The 21,548-nt window shown below is 40.7% G+C and overlaps 1 protein-coding gene across 1 annotated transcript in view; it reads right to left on the bottom strand.

Annotated features, from left to right (window-relative positions):
• Positions 1-14,181: 14,181 nt before the first annotated feature.
• Positions 14,182-21,548, bottom strand: part of LOC125893127 (nectin-2-like) — a 96,967-nt gene continuing 89,600 nt past the window's right edge. The window contains exons 7-10 of the mRNA XM_049583659.1: positions 18,159-18,294; positions 17,924-17,981; positions 17,705-17,791; positions 14,182-16,006 (exon numbers count right to left, since the gene is read on the bottom strand). Of these exons, the coding sequence (XP_049439616.1) occupies positions 15,797-16,006; positions 17,705-17,791; positions 17,924-17,981; positions 18,159-18,294 (491 nt within the window). The 3' untranslated portion in view covers positions 14,182-15,796. The remainder of the gene's footprint in view (positions 16,007-17,704; positions 17,792-17,923; positions 17,982-18,158; positions 18,295-21,548) is intronic.

Below are 21,548 nucleotides of genomic sequence, written 5' to 3'. Positions count from 1 at the left end.
AGATGCTCTTGGAAGCAAAGCAGTTGAGAGAACTTGCTCTCTTTTTTGTACTCGTTTTGTGTTGAAAAAAATATAGTGCTAAAAAAAGTGCTAAGAAACACAGATTGACAGAAAATTACAATAAAAAAACTGATTAAAAAAACATTTAATAATGATAATCACTGTCAAAGTGTTATTTTGCTGGTTAAGGAAATCTCAAGGATTTGCTCTTGTTTTGTGTTTTATTTCATTTAAATTGTAAACACTAGACATTTTTTTAATTTTGGAATCTTGGGCGAACATATCCTGGTACTCTGGGGAACTTTCCGTCATTTTTTGACATTTGGAAGGCAAAATGAAATGACATAAAAATCTATGGATTCACTGATTTTGACAATAATTGGTATTGGCAGCACTATACCAAAGCCCACTAATCGGAAGATCGAACCACTGATCCTCGGATTAGCTGACAACCTCCTCTAGATGTCAAACAACATTTTTAAATGTAAAAATTACAATCTATGTGGAAAAAATAAATACATAATGTGAGTCAGTGTGGGATGCTTAGTATGGTGATTCACTACAACAGCCACTTGAATTCAACACGCCTGCCGCATTCAGATTGCTTCTACAGCAACATAATGCTTATGGTAATATAACTGCTGCTGACCTGCTGCTGGTGGCACCAAAAAGCCCCAGCTCTATTGACTTCCCTTTAACTTCTTTGTAGAAATACTAAGTGAATTATTATTGTTGAAGAAGTCATTCTAGTATTACATGTGCAGTGATGGCTGTTATTAATATTATCGCTACGTTAATATTTTAGCACTTATAAAAGCCTTTGATGTCCACCATGTAGGGGTTGATTGACACACATGACATGCTTAGGCGATTCGACCCAACCCTTTGTGCTTCCTCAGATCCACTCTTATCCCACCCTTTTTTCCAAATATGGTCACTTCTGGCTCCAAATGAGCAACATGGCAGTAGTCAGACTCAAAACACAAGGCTTTAAAACGGCAGTCCAAACGGATCCGTGACATCACGTTCATTATGTCCATTGCTTATATACAGTCTATAATGTGGTCACAAAAAAACAGTTCAGTCAAACACTGCCGTGGTTTCTTCTTTGTCATGGTTCATTTAGGTAGGTGAGAACATGCATCAAATAACCACACCGTGACCACCTGAAGAGCAAATCTCAGTCTGCTGCCAGGCTTCAGGGCTCTGACTGACTGCGTGGGTGCCCTGCTAAAAACTGTCAGTGCAGAACGAGCTCACATTAAGAGCTAAATGATGTAGGCTATGTATTTTTTAGAATAGACTGAAAATTGCTGGCGGTGCTTCACAGTACAAGACTGTCGCCTGTTCACCTGCTGTTTTTCTGAATGCTTGTTAAAATTCCATCACAGTTGAATCTTAGCCGTCAAATACATGCTTATTATGTAAGGGTTGGGTTTTTGTGACTACAATACTGTATTCCAAGTGTTTTATAAACCTTGTGTTCCAGGTCTCATTTGAAATACGAGTAATGTAAAAGAATGAAAATGGTAGTAATATTAGACAGTGATTGCCTTCTGAATATGCAACTCTTCATGCAATAAAGCAAACAAACAAAACGCTAACCCACTGTGTAAAACTATTTAATGCAGTAACAAAGGTTTATATCATTTTAGCAGGGTTTATTCGATTTAATATTGAGGAAAACATTAAATTATGCCAGCTTCAATGCAATGGATCCACCTCAAGCCCCGCCCCTTTCCCTTGATTCACCAATTGCAACTGCTGCCTTTAAGAAAAGTTGCAGCTGTGATTACAGGATCAAGAAAAAAATGCAGGGCTTGAGACAGGTCTATTATCAGTCAGATCTAAAACACATGACGTTGAGGCTGAGTTGAGAGCTATTTAAGACTGTGTGGAGACCATCTTTATAGATCAGACTGAGTCCAATCTCAGACATACTTTGTAGTCTGAAATGGGATTTAAATGAGACAATGGAGAGAGCTCTCTTTGATATCAGTCTGAATAAAGTTTGAGAAGCAAAGATGGTGTTAAATTGAGCATCATTTAAGATTTATTTTAAATGTCTTGTATAGATCAACAGAGGTCTGATGTGAGAAATGCTTAAGTATGTTTCTGAGGAGAAAAAAAATGAGTACCATAAGACATAAATGGTATTCTCTTTTTGGAACCACATTGATCTGATTGATATCAAGGAGAAACAAAGGAGAACTTTAAGAGGTCTCATTTCTGATTTTTCTTTCCTTTAGATTTAAAACACATTAAAGGTCCAGTGTGTAGGATTTAGAATATAATATTGTGCCATGTTGCACCACCATGTTCTACAGTAGCCCAGAATGGACAAACCAGAAACCAAACCACAAACTAGCTCCAGACAGGGACGTTCACGCTTTTGCTTTGGCCACCGTAGTTAGCGGCCCCTCTGCAAAGAGCTGAACAGCTCCTGAAAAACAAATATTAAATGTGAAACTGCTTTTTCAGTGTTCTTATCATTTAAATCACCTATTGCATTTGTTTTTGAGATGAAAAAAACCTCTGTGGGTTATTTGGCTCCTGGTAAAAATCTCCTTCACAATGACACTGGAGGAATCCTAGCTGGGGCTTCATGCTTGGCACATGAGAGAGGTTTCAGCTGGTTGCAATCTGCAATCTTCACCGCTAAATTCCACTAAATCCCACACACTGCTCCTTTACACAAATTAGGTTTTGGCAATTCATTTTCAACTGGAAACAGCAGTTTGACAAGCCACAACCAACAACTGACAACATGAGCCATCTCCATGATAAGTGAGCACACTCCATCCACTGATGAAAACCATAAGACACAATTGATAGAAACAATCTAGCAAATGCAGCTTGAGTTTGAATTATTATTATTTGGTGAAACATTACAAACATTATACAAGAATGGATCTTTGCGTGCAGCCCATATCGAGTGGCTGGCAACACTTACTTCAGCCAGATAACCCACATCCAGCTGTTTAACTAATGCTGACGCATTAGCCACATTATTCAGCCTGAGGATGCTGGCAGTGGCAGAGGTCAGTTCGGATTAAGCTCTGTCTTATTACATACTGTTGACCTACAGTGGACGACTAATGTTAAGAGGTTAAACTCAATCTGCTTGACAACAGAAGTGAGGAACAGACATGAATATAATTAGGATGGACGTCTTTGTGTTCTTGTGGCATCTGCTGCTGCTGTGCTTCTGGATTTCATTGATGATTTCAAACTTTGGCGTGATGCTTCTCTGAGGATTAGGGTGAACAGGGGGGTGTGGCTGCAGGCTTGATCAAATTGAACCGAACATCTGGACACACCCTGGCACGCTAACACAGGCAGGGATACACACAGAAAAAAGGACACACACCTCATTAACTTGAGTTGCTATAACCCACCAATAAGTCATGTTTCATTACATTATCCCATGTTAGCTTGCACATGCTTACACATCGTGCTACTAAATCAAGGCTTGTTTGCTCTGACTAGATGATCAGGGGGCCATTCATCACTCACTGAAAACAAGTTGTTATTCAAGTGTTTTCCCTGGCAGCCATTTGAATGCGTTGGTGCATCTATGTCAGAGTGTGTGTTTGTGTATGAGACAGCAAGGTTGCACGTGTGCCCAGAAATGTGATTTCAGATTGAATGAAATGAGGGCTGATGAAGGGGAGGGAGTTTGGATGAGTACCCAAGAGGCACTCAGTCGTTCAAATGTTGTGTCATCACTGGGGAATGAAACATCTGGCACTGTGGTGGCGTGTTGGCCTTGACTGACTGGTTTTACTCATTTAGTCACTCAGTCGCAAACGCACATAACCAAGCACAGAGTAACCCAGGCTGATTGGGAAGTGTGCCTCTCATAGCGCAGGGGTAGCTCTTTTGTAACTAATCCTAATTAATCATTTTGTGTTCATTTTATTTGAATAAACAGCTCTTATTTGTCCATGATAAACACAGTGTACAAGTTGATTTTGGTCCTGATTCAAGTGGCTTTTCTTTTGATAATTTGTTTAACTGCTGTGGCCACAGACGGGTGACAAATGGAGGGGTGAATAAATGAGTGCAGAAATGTAATGAATGCAGATGCTTCAATACAGAGAATGAGGCTGCATGAGTATTGAATAAATAAATCATACTGCATGCTATGGCTTTCACAGGCACCAGATGTCAACCCAATCAAACACCTATGACCACAGACCATAGCCTTAGTCAGACAGCGCTCTCCCACCACCACCATCAAAAAACCAAGTGAGGGAATATCTTTTGGAATAATGGTGTTCATCCCTCCTGTACTGATCCACAGACTTGTGGAATTCTACCATTTTCTATGTAAAGTGTAAAGTGAAGTAATGACGTCCTGAGCAGAGAATGAAGCTTTTAAGTGTGTTGTAGTTTCTCTGTGGTTTATGTGGCAAGCCGGTCCGGGCGCATGTGTATATCCCACTGGCTGGCTTATCTTTGCCACTTTGTATTGTGCTCCTCCTGCTGATATCGGGACAGTGCTGTCGCTAACCTGTTCACCCATGGTTAACACCATTAGTGGGAGTTAGCACTGTTTGCTGCTAGCCTCTGGCTCTGCCCTCTCTTAGGATTGGTGATACCACAGAATTTGGTTCTGATCCAATACCAAGTAATACAGGGACAGAATTACCGATATTGATACCCATACCAATTTAATTTTTAAGACTGGCTTGTGTACTTTCATGTAGGCGAGAACTGTTACGATTTGTGAGGTGAATAATCAGTCTGCTAAAGTAACAGCTAATAATAACCAACTACAACTAACGCTGAATATCTGATTTGACTAAAATATTCATTTCACAAGTGTATACCTGGATATTCCTTGCCTGAGCCTCTGTTACGCCCCACCCTTAGGCAGCCCTATGGCGCAAACAAAACACCAACACCAACCCAAAATAACCACATAAACACCTTTGAAACACTCAAATCCATGGGATTCATTAGAATTAAAACAAGCAAACAACAACATGGTGAGAGGCAGCAGGACCAGCAGTCCCCACACCAGAGGCCTCTCTCCTCTGCTGCTGGCACAGGAGCTCTTAAACACCTCCTCCATGCCAGGTGCAATGCATCTCGTTAACTAATGCAGCACACCTGGGCAGATCTACAAGGGAGGGAAAAAGGACAGCAGCACAGAACACATACAGCCATAACACCTCTTTGAAAAGACTCTGCCAGTGAACTCAGTCTCTGTATCAGGGGTCTGGACGCTGAGGCATTTCACTCCTCCTCTCTTTTTTTCTGATATAGCTCCAAGTATTCTTTTTCGTGTTGTTTTCCTATTTCATTCGGCCATCACTGCGGTTATCTCACAGATTAAACTCTCTATGGTTAAATTAGTCAAGGTGGATGCAACGGTGTGCTGCATGTCTGCACCACAAATGTTGTTTGAGTGCACACAACACGTCCACAGCAGTGGTGAAGCAAAGAAAGCATGTAATAGATGTGTTCCCGACAACACAATGTTGATTGCGCAGACAGTTTTGCTTTTAAAATACAGATATATACAACATAGAAAAGAGAAGCTGATCCTGATTTTGGTATCTATCCTTTTGACACTAAAATGCATCTTCAAAAAACAAAGACACCCCTACTGTCTCCATGTTGAGGACTGTCCAGACAACTCATAGGCTCTGAATTTCACATAAAGCCCCTTTAATTCATCGCCCATCTGTATGTCCCGGACACTAAAACCCCACTACTATTGTTTGTATGCAAAATGTCTACAAGCACAAGGACCACAAGTTCAAAAGACAACAACCTCCATGCTCATGTTTTAGGCCAGCATTTATTCAAGATGGCTGTAAGATATGGCCAGAAGCTATGAGTGAACCTTGAGTTTAAAATATTAATATGTATTCTCAAGGCCAAGAATGAACCTTTGAGCTCAAACATGACATTATTTATTTACCTTTTATAAAGCCATTAGTTACCACTTACTAGAACACCAGTTAATCTTGACAATGTTTCATCCCGACCTTGTAGTTCATGCAGAATCCTCTGATTAATGCTGGATGTGTTTATCGCTTTACATCTCATGTGTCAGTTTTTATTGCATATGATTAATCATCATCACACCAGGATAAATTAACGCTAAGTATATGAAAATCTAAAGGGTGTCTTTATCACCCCATCATCTCATCCTGCTGACTGAAGCATATTTCTCCTCTGCTGCAACATATTCACATGACTACACTTCATGATGACTGAAGGTTATAAAACACAGTCTCCTCTCTGTCTCTCTACCTTGTCCTGTCCAGGTGGAGCACCTACTTAACAATCTATAAGAACATCCACATCTGTGCGCGCCATCCCACTGCCTGCATCTGCGGTGCAGGCCTAATGACTGTGATTGGAGGAGAAAGAAGACACTCCCCTGGGTGAATGGACGAGAGCTGAAACTCAGCACAACGTGACTGGATTAAGAGGACTCTCATGTTGCTGGGCATGTTAAATAATGACTATTGTTTCTGTTAACACAAGCATTAAAAATAAAAATAAAGAGAAAACGAAAGGAGAGTTGGGGAGACAATATGGAGGTGTTACTAGAAAGAACTGTTGGCTGATAAGCAGAGGAGTGAGTTGAACAATGTGTAATGTATCAACCACCTCTCTGTCTCTCTGTCTGTCACACGATCCTCTCACACACACTTATCATCACAGGATGGATGTTGTCCCGCACAAGTCAACAGCCCTCTGCCGATAATAAGTGAGTAAGTAGTTGCGATTGTGGATGACATAATTTGCGGGCTAGCTGTGAGCTCACCGAGGAAGACATTTAAAGGGCATGCTGGACACCCTGTTCCTTTAAATGAGAAAATGCAGAGACAGAAAAGGGAGTCACTCAGCAGGTATAGAAGAATGAAGCAACCTGAGTTGATAGCATTAAATATTTAACATCATTTTAAACCAACTGGCTTCAGGACTGCCCCAGGGAAACAAGCTGCAAATGTCACACAAACACATGGCAACACCCATGCAGCACTTACTGTTCACCTGCAATATGCAAAATGGTGCTTAATTTGTATTTTTATGTAGTATTTGCAAAATATATTTATCTCTCAGCATTGAAACCTGGATTAAATGTGCAGTGGTGTCCCCAGAAATTTTTCATAAGGGTGGCCAGATGCAACCACTGACAATCTTAGGGTAGCACACCAAAACCAAAAACCATAATTGAATTTCAGGGTACGATTATACTGTCTAAGTATAAAGGCTAATTAAAAATTCTCAAAGTATGAGAGTTAAGGAATCAGGTGCTGATAAAGACACAAGATTGCAGTCAGCCATTAAATCAGTAGGTATCACATTGTTTACTAATTCTTTTTGACTCAGTAATAAAGTACTGTTTCAGGATTGGATCTGTTGTCTACCATTTGCATATCAATATATAATTATGGAAATTGTTAGTTGACTATCAGTAGGCCATTAGCTCTCTGAATGAAATTTGTTAAGTTATTCAAATAAACATTTAGATCAAAGGAGGTATACAAATCACAAAAGCTCTTATGGCCTGCTGACATGTCTTATAATTTCACTCATCTTACCTTGTTGTTGGGTCTGGCTGTCCTCTCCTTATTTGTAAATGGCTATGTTTAATGTTACAAGCACACTGATATTCCACTATTATTCCAAATATGACAACATTCTAAATTTGATGCAGGTCATGTAAACAGCATATACAGTTTGGATATTCCGAATTAGGCCGATTAAGACATGTGGGATATGCTGGTATTATTCAGGTTTTAATAGGATTATTTGGACATGTATACAGTGCACTCAGAATATGCATCTCAGCTGGGATTTTTACTGCAGTTTGCGACACATGGCCTCTTGTGTGTTTACAGTCGGCTCTGTGTATTGTCATGGATATGTTGCACACAAACCAACTTGCCAACAGTTTGCAAGGCTGGGGCAAAGATGCATGCCCAAAAGAAAAGCCTCAATTTCTGCCCAGAAGAAGAAAAGCACACCATTGTAAACATAATCAAAGACTTGGATATTAAGAGGTCTTTGGATATGTGCAAATATTACAACATCGACCTTGTCGAGAAGGTGGTTGAAGAAATAAAAGAGGGAGGCGATGATCATAAGGCCCAGAAAGTCTGCCACAATCACAAGACAGCTACAGTTGTTCCACTGTTCCATATTTTGACTTGATAATCAGCATGTTAGGACATGATAATCGTGGCTGTATGTAAATAGGAATATTAGTGGAATATTTATTTTCATTAGCCATATAAATAGTAGTGGGGTTTTTTTGGTTGTTTTTTTGGAATATGGGAAAAAACAGAATATTTTGTGCACACAAATATACTCAATATGAGGAGCATGCTTGTAACATTAGTGTCACTAAGCTAAGTTAAAGTAAAGATGCTAATGACAAGGCTACTTTACGACATGCCACATTTGAAAGAATTGTGTCAGCTGCTGTAAACATACTGTACAACACACGAGACACATGTGACAGCCAGCTGGCAACATCTCTGACAATGTAGAAATGGCTGGCACAGATTACACTGGAAGCCTAGGTTACTCGCTGCACAGACTTCTCGCTGCCTTTAGGACCATCAGGATCCCAATCTGACCTTTCAATGGCCTGGATCCATAAACTTGCTCTGTTTTTAGGAAGTGATCCTCTCCGAATACATTTTCCATCCATCATCAGCAGCTGGTGCAGATCACTGCACAACAACTCCTTGTCATCTCTGGTTTGGAGTTTGGCTCTGCTAGAAATGTCCTAAAGAGTGGTGTGCACATCTCTGTGATGATATTGCACAGAAACCCATCTATACTTTGGTTTCTTCTTTACAATTAATTTTACTAATTAGGCTATCTGATGTACACTAATACAGTAAATACTTATAAATAAATACAGGTACAGTAAATACTTTGAGTTCAACAACAACCCTGTTTTGATGTGTTATGTATGTGTACAAGTTAGGGAATTAATTTTTCTCAAGCAAGCCCAAGTTTAGGGGAGAATCGTCTGTACCAACAGAACTCATTTTTTTTAATCATCTATCTTGAGGTGAAAGTTCACAGGACTGCTTTGAAAATGGCTATGCCAGTCTTTTCCTTGCCCAAATTTAGCCTAAGCTTGGAGTGTGCTTTAGCTAAATAACACAGCTGAGACTGGTACAATTGGTTGGTACCATTGGATGCTTTTAGGTTGTCTAGTTTCAAAAAATACCACTATCTTAATGCTATCTTAAAAAACATGTGTGTGTGAGTCTGAAAGACAGTTATGTCGAACTCCAATTGTTTTCGCTGGGGAAGCAGCAATTGAATCAGGGAGGCCATGGCCCACCGTCGGGGCACCACTGTAAATGTGTTAATTTTTAATATTACACTCTTAACATTCTCTACAGGTATTTCAGCATTCAGAAATTATTTTTTGTCATTGAATAAAGGTTAACTTTTGAAGGAAAAATGACACATTCGTCCTTGTACACATTAAAGGTGTCTTCATGAACAATAAAAACACTTTTTTGCTTGGTTCAATACACTCAGGGTTTTTGTTGCTAGAGCCTAACTTGGTCTGGTATGAGCAGTAGATTATGGAGGCTAACGTGAGCTAATGTTAGCAAAATTTAAAAAGGCTGTGCTTGAATCATTTCCACTGATGCTACTGTTACAGAATGTTTTGGCTTTCACCATTATGCTGTAATTACCACTTGCCACCACAGAGGCACTCCTTAGCAAAATTTACATTGGCTTGCTTCGAAGATTTCTTTGCATAGCACGACAGAGACACAGAGGATTATGTCCAGATTAAATGTATCAAGTGTTGACATTGTCTGTACTTTTTCCAGCACAAAAATATTTAAACTGGGGTTAAAACTCTGACATAATCTTAATCATACAGTACATAAAACAGTAAGTTATGTCACCATGTACTAAAATAGAAAACACAGTGCAGCTGTGTTCACTATACGTCAGTGCTGGTCCTGCCTCAGGCATGTAGAGAGCAAAGTGCTGTAATATTGAGCCGCACTGTCGGACCATTATCTCATCTCTCTGTCTGCTGGATGACACAGTTTGCTCTGGTTCGTTTGTTTCAGTCATAGTATCTCATTGTGTTTTGTTTAAGTAACAGACTTAAGGAGTAGAATGGAAATATCACTCCAGATGTGTTGTTTTTTACACTGAGAAGGTTGTTGTGTTTTACTTTCATAATCAATTTCAATGACCCAATGTGTAAGTTTTCAAAGTGAGAACATTGTGAAAGGAGTAACATACAAATCTGGACCAATCTGAGCTGAGCCAGGCCTCTCCCAGCTGTCCATTGGCCTTGTCTGCCCTCCACCTTCATCTCCTCTTTAATCCCCAAAGCCTCTCTCTCGCTCTCTCTCTCTCCTTTCCTCCTTCACAGCCTGTGCCCCTTATCTACTCCACCCGCTCTATCAGTTTCTCTCTTTTTCCATTCCTCTCCAGAGCCACATGCCTTCCCCATTGCGAGGGCGTCTCGACAGCGTCACTCACCATGGTGCCAGTGTTCGTGCCTCCCTCGTCCTCTTGCTCTCCTCTCACACAGTTTGTCCTTCTGGCCTGGTGTTTACAGAATCAGCACCGTTGAGAGATGATGGCGGAGGGAATGAAAAAAAAAACAGAGAGGGATGGAGAGAGATGAAGATGAGAGCAGGTGAGAAGCTTTCGGAAGTTGTAAACATTACTTTCTGGAAAATCAGTGGAAAACAAGGCTACAAATATGGATACCAAATTACAATCTGTGTCTAGGATTTCGGGGGATTTATTGGCAGAAATATAATATAATATAATAAATATGTTTTCTTTAGAGTATAAACTGTTGTGTTTTCCTTGCCTTAGAATGAGCTGTATCTCCACCTAGGGAGCAGGTCCTCATCTACAGAGACCGCTGTTGCACCTCCATGTTTCTACAGTTGCCCAGAATGGACAAACCAAACACTGGTTCTAGACAGAGCTTTTTTTCTTATTTTTGGCAGCCACTGTAGGTAGAAGCCTACATATTCTCACTCCAACCTCATCACATATTGACGTCTGGTCATGGACTTTCCACGTCCACATAGAACATGCAAGGTACCCTGGATGCGTTGGTTGTTGACGTTCTGGGACACCGTGTCAACTTCTGCCTGTTACATGCATTGTACACTTCTGTTTTCACAGGAAAAATGAATGTTTAGGATTAGGCAACAGAAACAAGTGGTTAGGTTTAGGAAAAAAGAACAGGGTTTGGCTTTATAATCTTACAGGGTGTGAACACTGCTCTCTTGGGTGAAAGTCCGTGTTTGTTGGACCCATCCACCACCCCTTCCGCGCCTTAACTTTCATCCTTGTCCCACTGTGTTTCCCCCTGATGCTGCTGGGTGCTGTTAAACTATAACGGCAACCAGCTGTGTATCATGCCAACATTTATGGACGCCTTTTTTCGTTGGTTTCTGATGCTGCAAGTCTCTGTCCAACTACTTCGGAGTGAGACTGAGCTCTAGAAGCCCCTCTGAGACATGTACGTCAGGAAGTAAAATGAATTTTTTCAAAATGAAACTGCTTTTTTCAGTGTTTCCATGGGTTTAAATCACAAGGTCAGTTTGTTTTTGAAGTTCAGAGACCTTTGCCGCTCCTGATAAAACCTCCTGAACGTATGGATGTTAAGTTATCAGAGAAAAAAGGTGAGCACACATTAGCATGTGCTGGGCTAGCCACCTGTCTCTAGCATTGAAGAAACACTGATGTGTAATGTTCACTTCTTTATTCAGTGTTCAGTGTATCTGGATCAGGAATAAGGTGAGTTCACAAGTAACCACTGAAAATAGGTGAGCACACAATTGCTGGATGAGCGACCCATCTGAGACATGCCGAACATCATTGGAGACACACTGCTTTGTAACATGAAACTGCTTTATTCTGTCTTTTTTTTTTTGGAATTCTGTGGATAATTTGGCTCCTGGTAAAAACACCTTGAACAATGAACACTGAAGGAATTCGAACCAGGAGAAGTTTCAGCTGCTGCAATATGCAATTCTCACTGCTAGATGCCACTAAAGCCCCCTAAATCTCACACACTGGACCTTTAAACAGCTACTTTATGTTTTTCCTATAAGCACATTAAAAACTACAGACACACACATTCTGTCTTTATGAGGCCACGTGCTCATGTCATCCTCTTTTAAGCTCTTGAAGGTTTAGATGTACATGTTAAGAGTGCTGTAGCACTGAACCAAATTATCACTATTCTGTTTGGAGAAAATATGACCCAGCTTTGTCAAATTGCTGCTGAGCTCTAACATGCTTTAATCTGTATTACTTCCCACTTCCTAGAATAGATATTCAAGGTCATCCAAGGTGTCCTCAGCCTTGTCAGGCTACATCAGGCCTGTGTTTATAAATGTGTATGTGTCTCTACTCACCAACCAAGCCAACAGCATGCAGCCAAACATGCTCATCACTGTCATACACATGATAAGTCTGGGTAGAGTCTGTCCATCAGGTCAGGTCGCTGGTGGCTCAGAGAGCACTCAGGATCAAGGTAGATGCATGATGCATGCTTCTTTGTGTGTCTTACAATGCCACACATTTGTTCTCCTGACAGTCAAGGTCACCTGATAAATCCCTCATCGCCTACTTTACTGGGAGTCAAATCAGCCGTTTCCTCCAACCCCCTCATCTTTTCTGTCCATGCCGATTCTCCCAATCCCTCTCCTCTGCCTCTATTTTTAACCAGCTTAGCAGCATTGAAGGCATGAGAGGTTTATTCTGTGCCGTCTTCCTCACTCATTACCTGGCTGCCGATTCACAAAGTCTGTTAATCCCATAATGCTGCAACTGCACAGATCACTGCTAGTTTACAGCAAAGTAACACAGTGAAGCGTGAGAACAATTTCCCTTCATGACTATTGTCTGTTCTGTTAAACACTTTTTGATCCTCGAAAAATACTTTAAACTAATTTATTGAATCTCAGTGTCTCCTCGTCTCTCTGTACATCTGAGTACTCCATTGACAGTGTGTGCATTCCCACCATACCAGTGTAACATCCCTTCGATCAATACACACAGAGCCATTAGAGAGAGTAACAACTCTGGCTAGATTCCCAGATCATATCTATTGATCCAGGCGTTTATATAGTGGGTATCTTAATGTACATTGCAAAGTCAGCAAAGGATACTGCAGCTCAATTAAAATTAGAATCAATAAATAAATAACAACGCTCACAGGAGCCATCTTTGGAGTGAAAGTCAGAGTTATCATGTTGGTTTGAGCAGTGAGTTTTCAGATTTTCTGTGGAGTGAGTCAACCTTGGTTTAAAGCCTTGAATGGCTTTCGGTTGCAAAAAACATTATGTCAGCAGTAAACCCTTTACACATTAAGTTCTTAGAATCCTCCGTCTACCTGTGTGATCAGCATACAGGCAGGGAGCAAACTGCAGAGTCATGGTGAGCTGCTACTCAGGCCTCACCTTCATCTGCAGTACGAGAGGTGAATCTGCACCAAACCTGCCTCATTCAGGACACTGCTGCACTCCATACCCAGTTAATGTGGATAAGCTGCAAGACAAGAGGCTGTTTGAACATATGAGTCAGTGGTGCAGGGAGGTGGTGAATGTACTCTTTATATTCTGCATCCATAAGACTGCACATTTTGGCTCCTTTGGTGCAGTCTCAGTGATGGAAATGAATCACGGTGATCTAAAAATGGCCCTCTTCTAGTGCCAGCCGACTTTTTCATGGACTGTGAGTACGGGATTGGAGGAAATGCAGCTCAAGATAGAAACAGATGAGTCAGACATGAGGGGAGGAAGCAGGGAACAAGTGCCTGCCACTGTATCAGGTGAGCTAAAGCCTCTTGCTGTTTCAGCCTTTAAAATCTAGAGCCCTCACATGGACATCTGTAGGTACTGCAGCTGCAGTCTAACTGCAGTTTTGTGTTGATACTCTCTCTGATACTCTCTGATTTACTGATAAATGTAGTGAAGACACAATACTTACTCTTAAATGAAGCACCCATGTCTCCCAAAATATTCAGATGTAAGCACATACTAGTCATGCATGTGACTCTCTGTAGTGCTGAACCCTCCTATAATATCAGTCCATACTGCTACCGCGTGGTGAAATAGAGGAATTACAGCTGAGGTGAAAAGTATCTGCAGCTGCAAAGAATGAAGGGATTAATGTCTCTGATCACAGTTTAAATGTTTATTGAATCAACTGACAAAATGACTTTTGAATATAATTCAAAATAAAACAAAACAGATTAAAATCAACATCATTCAGCAAAAAAGAAAATAGATCACATTTCTCAAAAGGCAATTTGATACAATACACTGGTTGGCACTAACACATACAGAGAGACACCTTTGGATTTATGACGGAGCAGACAAATTTCATACTAAGTATTCTTGACCTGTTTAACCCTTGACCCTGATAATGGACGGACACATCAGTATACTAGCAGGCTCTGTGTCTGAACTCCATAAAGAACTATCTAATCCTCCACTAGAGAGATGAATTGCCACAGATTTCATGGACATAATCCAGATTTATCCTAATCCATCTGAGCATCCCGGTAGGCAAAGTGGAGAAAAAAAAACAAAACAAAAAAAAAAAAACCAGGCACAAAAGTTTTTTAAAGTAACAGATATCCCAGAAAAATACATCACTGAGGCCTCTCATTGATTGAGCAACTGAGAAGTGTTCTGCTATGGCTTAAAGGAAGGATGCAAGTAACAAAACAAGCACATGTTACAGTTATAAGGCTACAGGCTAATCAAGTTCCATCAGTCAGTAGCTATAGACAGGTTATGTTCCCTTTCATTTGAGCTGTGCCGAGTGTCACTGAATTTTCACACAGAAGGCAAAGATGCAAAAACACAAAATGATCATTTAAATCAAACATTAAGACAAAAATAGTATTCCTTCAGCAGTTAACCCCCTCACTGCAGTTTAAACCCTGATGTCATCACAGTCTGCGAGTCTCTCTGTGCTGCCTGATTAACTGCAGCTAATAGCTTCTCCACAGGGTGCCTGTTGTACACCGACTTCATGCCAGCTGGGTTTGTAAACCAACCGCAGCAGACAGATACAACCAGACAGAGGCAAGATCTAATACCCGCACATTGTGCTTCTCCTAACCTATGCATGTGAGTAACCACAATGTGTCTGATAGCGCCACATTCAATAATGCAAGGCTGTTCAGTGTTAAAATGTGCTCACGCTCATGCAACGCAACAGTGTACTTAAAATGTGTTTATGTCCTGTGATGCTACATTTACACACAGCACATGGCATTTAAAACAACAGTGTCTTTGACTTATCTACAGTTTAAGAATAACAGTTTCATGATATTCCTGTAGCTGCATGATACAGCTGTGAATATAGTACAGTAACAACATTTTATATCTTGCTGGCTCAAGCTGATAAGGGTTTAAAAATGATGAAATTCTCAAAAGGAGCAACAAACAGCTAAACCCGATTATTTCATAGCACAGACCACACACACACACACACACACACACACACACACACACACACACACACACACACACACACACACACACACACACACACACACAAATATCCTCTGACAAAATAGCAAAAACAGGACTCTGTCTGTGCAGCACAGACTTGAAAATTAATAGCTAAGCATAAAATTCACATTCACAAGTCCTCACACTTTGCATTCACAGACTTCCATCTATCTCTTTCTCATGTGAGACTGCATAAATGTTCACTCACCCAGTCATGCACTCACACATATTTACATACAGACACACACGCCTGCCTCCTCTGTGTCTTCTCACACAAACATGGCAGGCGACACAAAGCTGTCCCCGCGGTTGACATTGGGGCCCTGATGATAGTCCAGGGGGTCGCTGTCAGTGCGCATGTAAGGAGGCGGGACCTCGTTGTTTCCCGGATCATCCCAGCCCGAGGGGGCAGCAGAGTAATAGTGCACCCTGTCGTCTCCAGCATAATCATCATTGTCATCATGGTAAGCATCCAGGTCCTGCCAGGAAAGTAGTAAAGATGTCATCCTTCATGTATGATGACATTTCTACCCTGGTGAATCAATAGTACATACTGTGTCTCTACTCAAGACTCATTCTACTAAGCCGCTGGCGCACAGTGTGTTTTTGCACTCAGGTTTTCTTTGATTAGTTTCTGAAAGGCGAAAACATGATACAGCAGTTTTCTTTTAAGGTAAAGATATATCTCCCTCTGATGGTTTGAATATGAACTGCTCAGTTATTGATATCAAATGAATTGTTTAATGCTCCCCTGATGCTGATGAGAAAAATTTGAAAAAAACAAAAACAAGTACCGCATCACTCCGTCACATTTTGGCAAAACCTATTAAGTGGACCACTGTTATTTTGTCCTCCTCAAACTAATCAGTGTTTTCCTAAAACGACTGCAGCTGTGCAGTGACACACACCATTACCCAAAGTTTTATCAGACTCCAGTCAGTGGTGTCTGAAATTAGCCTGTTTCCAGACCCCTGATTTGCTAAATGGCCTTTGAGTCTGAGCATCAGGCTGATCTGAGATACTCTTGTGTGAAACAATGAGAGTGCAGCTCTCCCACAATCCTCCTAATTTCAGTTGTGATGGGATACTGAAAGGGTAAAAATAAAATTAATTAAATACACACCTTATTTAGCCATGAATTCATAAACTGGCTACAGATGGAATAAATGAATGTTGGTTATCTGAATGTGGAGTTTTTTAATGAAACTTTTAAACCCTTAACCGCAGTGTTGCCTTAATCATCTTAAAATAGAATTCAAATGTATTACACTTCGAGCAACATGCAAAGCTTTAATTAAACACTGCATAATAATTAAGGTCTGCATTATTTAAAATTTGTTTGGTGTTACATGACAGTGTATTCTAGGGTGTTTGCTCCCCCTGTGAAGTGATGTTTCTGCAGGTTGACAAGACTTGGCTGCAAAACATATAATAACATGGATGAATCAAAAACAGGACATCTACAGGGATCAGACACTTAAATTTAATGCTTTTTAGGATGTTTTCAAGATCATTTTTAATCAAATTTAAGGTTGACTGTTGGACAAAATCAGCAATTTCTTATTAAAGGTAAGCCATACATGTATGTGGTATCATACAGAGGTAGGTTTTATGTAGGAATATTGTTATTAGAGTGAGTTAGGTTGATCTAAATTTTACCAACAGGTAAGCGCGCAAGTATTAGGTTCAGTGGCAGGTTTAAAGATTTGTAATATCACAAATTTAGATTTTTACACAGAAGAGCTTGATTCAATTTGACAAAAAGAAATTAAAATATGGTTGAATTAAATTAGATAAAGCATCTGTGGCAATTAAGACCTCACAAATTCAAATTTAAGATTTTTTACCAACATTTTAAGGTAAAATTGAATTTAAGACTTTATAACGACCTTCAGACACCCAGCAAAAGCACAGAACTGGTTGTAATTAATGAATAAAAAACAGAAACAAACTCTGACACCATCTTGTTAATGGTGAGATAAAATGTTTTTGTGAATAAAGCATGGCATAGTGAAGGAGAGCTGTGTGACATGTTTACATGCTGGTAGAAACTCACACTGGTCCACACTGAGCTGTGCATTCTCAGTTAGAAAAAAACATAATAAATAATGTACATCTTACTTGCAGTACATGGAGTGTATGTCACCTCTGCATTTTTAACCAACATGTTCAATTACCGTGACTGGCTCAGCACTCTGGGTGGAGTAGTACTGGTCCTGCAGCGGTCTGTCCTCAGTCATTGGGACATTAGTTGTGTTTGGTTGCTGAGGACACACACATCAGATATTTTATAACATATAATCGAATCTGTTAACATTGCCTTGTGTAGAACAATGTGACACTGTTGTCTGGTTTATTATACTGTGTTGCAGGCTTTTGTCGATGGTGTGACTCACTCTGTTAGCGGAGCTCTCGGTCTTCTTAGGGGGAGGGGGCTTGTACTTGGGTGGACCACTGAAACACAAAAACACACAGCTGACCAGTGAGCCACAAAAATTTGAGACATGCAGCGTGGCATTTCATCTAATGGACCAATTTACAGAACAAACATTCAGACATGAAAAAATAAAAGTGAGGTGAACTGAAGTCATCCACACTCATTCAAACAACAGGACACAAAAAGACACTCACTCTCCGTTGAGTTTATTGTTGCGGTGTTTGCGGTACATCGCTATAGCCGTTCCAATAATGGCCAAGAGTACTATGACTCCAATGATGGCTCCTACAATGCTGCCTGTTGTGGCACCCTTCATTGGAAGACGAGTCCCTGGAAAAAGACGAGAAGAAGAAAATACAATTTGACAAGATCAGGGGTCTCATTTATAAAACAATGTGTAGGATCTACTCTAAAAATAACAATTGGGCTTCCACCTCACCATCTACATTGCCAGTTTCCTGTCTCCAAAATGTTCCTAAGCGTGGGTCAAAGTTTCTCCCATCAAGTCTGATTTTATAGATCACAACTTCTGCGTGGGAAGTGACGTACGCCTCTTTCATGCCTCATTTTGGACGTATGCAAAGTTTATAAATGATACCCCAGAAGTGGATGTGAATTTTCTCTTTAACTGGAGGACACTGCTAAAGTCTAATTCATAACACAGCCTTACATTTTAGATAATAACACAATAGTTTACAACCTTTATGGCCTTATAAACCCTCAAAATAAATCGACTCAGAGCCTCTTATCACTTGTTGTATACTGCTATGTCAATAAATTGTGAGGAGTTCCATCAATGATTCAGATTGTTACATTCAACTCAGTGTTTTATGTCAGAGGAGGTTCAACTATCCAAAACTTCACAAGAAAAAGCAACAATTTCAGGACTGGTTTGACATTTTGGGAAATATGCTTTCCGGGTATTCGCTTTCTGGCGTAGGGTTAGATAGAATATACCACTCTCATGTCTGTTTGTTAAATATGAAGCTATAACCAGCAGCCTGTTAGCTTAGTGCAAAGACTTAAAACAGCTTGTCTGGCTCTGTCCATCAGTAACAAAATCTTCCTCCCAGCACCTCCAAAGCTCACTCATTAACATGTAGCATCTTGTCTGCTTAATTTATACCAAAAGATATGTTTTAAGAAAGTTATGGGCCGGATTATTTATTACCTGCTATCCTGGAGTATTTGCTAGTTGCCTGGCAACAGTCAGAACCAATAGATATGAGATAGGTATCGATCATCTCGTTTCATTTTTTAAAAGTAGAACAAGAAGAAGGCCATAGGAGGAGGCTAAAGCTTTGGGAATGCCAAAGTAAGGAAATCTTGAGTTCAGGGTTTTTATCATGGTGTTCCCAGAGTTAAAAGGTGTACTACACAGGATTTTCCGAAGAAAAACAAGACCTATACAGAAGTAATCCATCCCCTGGTGTAATTATCTGCAGAGACTCTATCCTAAGCCTTCTGCCTGCATTTTTGTTATTTTCTCCTTGCTCTCTGTGATCGGGATGTTTATGGGCATGTACCCGCACAGCACTCAGGTGAGGTCAGGGCATTTTAAACCAGGTATCAGACTGTAAGCAACGAAAAAAAGGCAATATAGTGAGGGGAAATGCCAAACAAGGGTGAATTTGGGATCTACTTTTACGTTCACTGGTGAGCATGCTTACTGTTTGTAAGCATGTTCACTGGTGAGCATGCTTACAAACAGTAACTGAGAACCCTGCATAGCACACCTTTAAGAACCCCAACGCTCACTCACTCACAGTCAGATAAAGTTGAAGCAGAACTATGCTCCCTCATCTTTCCTATTTTGTTAATTAGTATCCAAAACTGGACACAAGAACAGCGCTGGGCTTTGAAGCCAGTTTGACATCATAGAATTACAACTTCCAGGTCCGTCACGTGATGCCATGGGCCATAAAAAGAGTTTTCCCATAGACTAACATTGTAAAAGAGACCCCTGTAAATAAGCGATAACATTGTTTGGAAGGGCATGAACTTCCCTGTACAAACACTTAAGTAGCCCTTAACAGCCAAACCCAGAGTTATATTCCTACTGTCACTCATTACAGTGAGCCTGAGATGGAGCAGGTAGGAGGATGGGTTAAAGGAAATTCTATTCCATGGCTGCAGACGATTTGGGTAAGATTCAGAGGGGGGGAAGAGTACTAGAATATTGTGCTCAAGTAAAAGCATAAGTACTTATGTAAGAGTTAACTTAAGTATAAGTAAGAAGTAGGTCAGTTAAAATGTAGTTACTGCATTCAATTTTTAAAAGGGAAACCGGGGATGGCGACTTTAGGCTACAAAATACATTGCAATTCACGAGCAAGGAACACGCAACCAATCAGACACGTTTTAGAAGATTTATTGGACAATAATGAATTGGATGGATGGATGGATGGATGGATGGATGATGGATGGATGGATGGATGGATGGATTATTGAGTGCGGTGTGGGGAGATTTGGAGGTCTGTAGTGGCGCCCGGGCATCGATGAACCCCCAAAAACTCCATTTAATGAAGTAGTGCTTGTGCGGCTCTGAGATCGCTTAGGTTTGAACGAATGTAACGGTGGTAGGTTAGCGAGGTCCAGCGACCCATGATTTGGATTAGGTGTTCTGGTATGCCATTGTGGGAAGCTGAAGTGGCAGCTCCGATGCGGAATGAATGGCCTGAGTAGTGAGTGGGAGATATGCCGGATTGAAGTATTTGGCGGAGGTGATAGTGGAACCAGAAACGGGTGGCGACTTGGCCAGATTTGGAGAGGAAGAGAGGGTTGGAAAGTGACGCGCTGTTGGATTTCCTGTAGTTTAGATAGTTTGAGAGAGTACGGAACGGGTCCAGAGGGGATAGATTTTTGAAATAGAAAATTGGTGTAGGATGACCTGATTGATTAGTTTTTGATTTCTTGAGGTAGAATACCATGATGTCGTTGGAGTATTGAGATAAGTCTGAGATGCAAGCATGGCGGAAAGGAATGAAGTTTGATGAGGACGCGGTGAATTCTGAACATCTAAGGAAGCTGAAGAATGCTAGTGTGAATATTGCCTCAAGGGTAAGAGCGACGTGGGGAGTATTGTAACCGGAGTGAAGATTACTAATACAGATGAGAAGTAGGTTGGTGGTAGTGGAAGGGGATGAGGGGTTTTTGCTGGTTCTTGTCGGAGAAGGCCTTTGAAAAGAGATGTTACTTGAGGATGACTGAAGGCTGGGCTAGGGTAGCCGGTGAGTAGTTTGGAGAAAAAGCTGATGCCACTGAGGTATGATTTGATTGTGTGAGTTCTAATGTTTAGAACTGAATGAGCATAGTTAATAAAGCAGACCACGGTAGTTAGGTCGAATGATGGAAATGAAATGTCATGTTTATCATGGAAGTTGTGGAAATGATTCCAAGCGGTCCGGTATGATGACAAGGTTGAGGATGATAAGCTATTTATGATATGAATTTGAGAATTGATGATCAGGGGTACTAGGGATGAGTTTACAGATTGAAGGTCAGTGCAGAATATGGAGGAACTGGAGTCGGGAGAGTGTCGGCGTGTGGAGCTAAGCTTCTGAATTTCTGAAACAGAAACCGAG

This window comes from Epinephelus fuscoguttatus, linkage group LG8 (genome assembly GCF_011397635.1).
Source record: "Epinephelus fuscoguttatus linkage group LG8, E.fuscoguttatus.final_Chr_v1".
Taxonomy (NCBI): domain Eukaryota; kingdom Metazoa; phylum Chordata; class Actinopteri; order Perciformes; family Serranidae; genus Epinephelus; species Epinephelus fuscoguttatus.
This window is presented reverse-complemented; position numbering and strand designations above follow the sequence as displayed.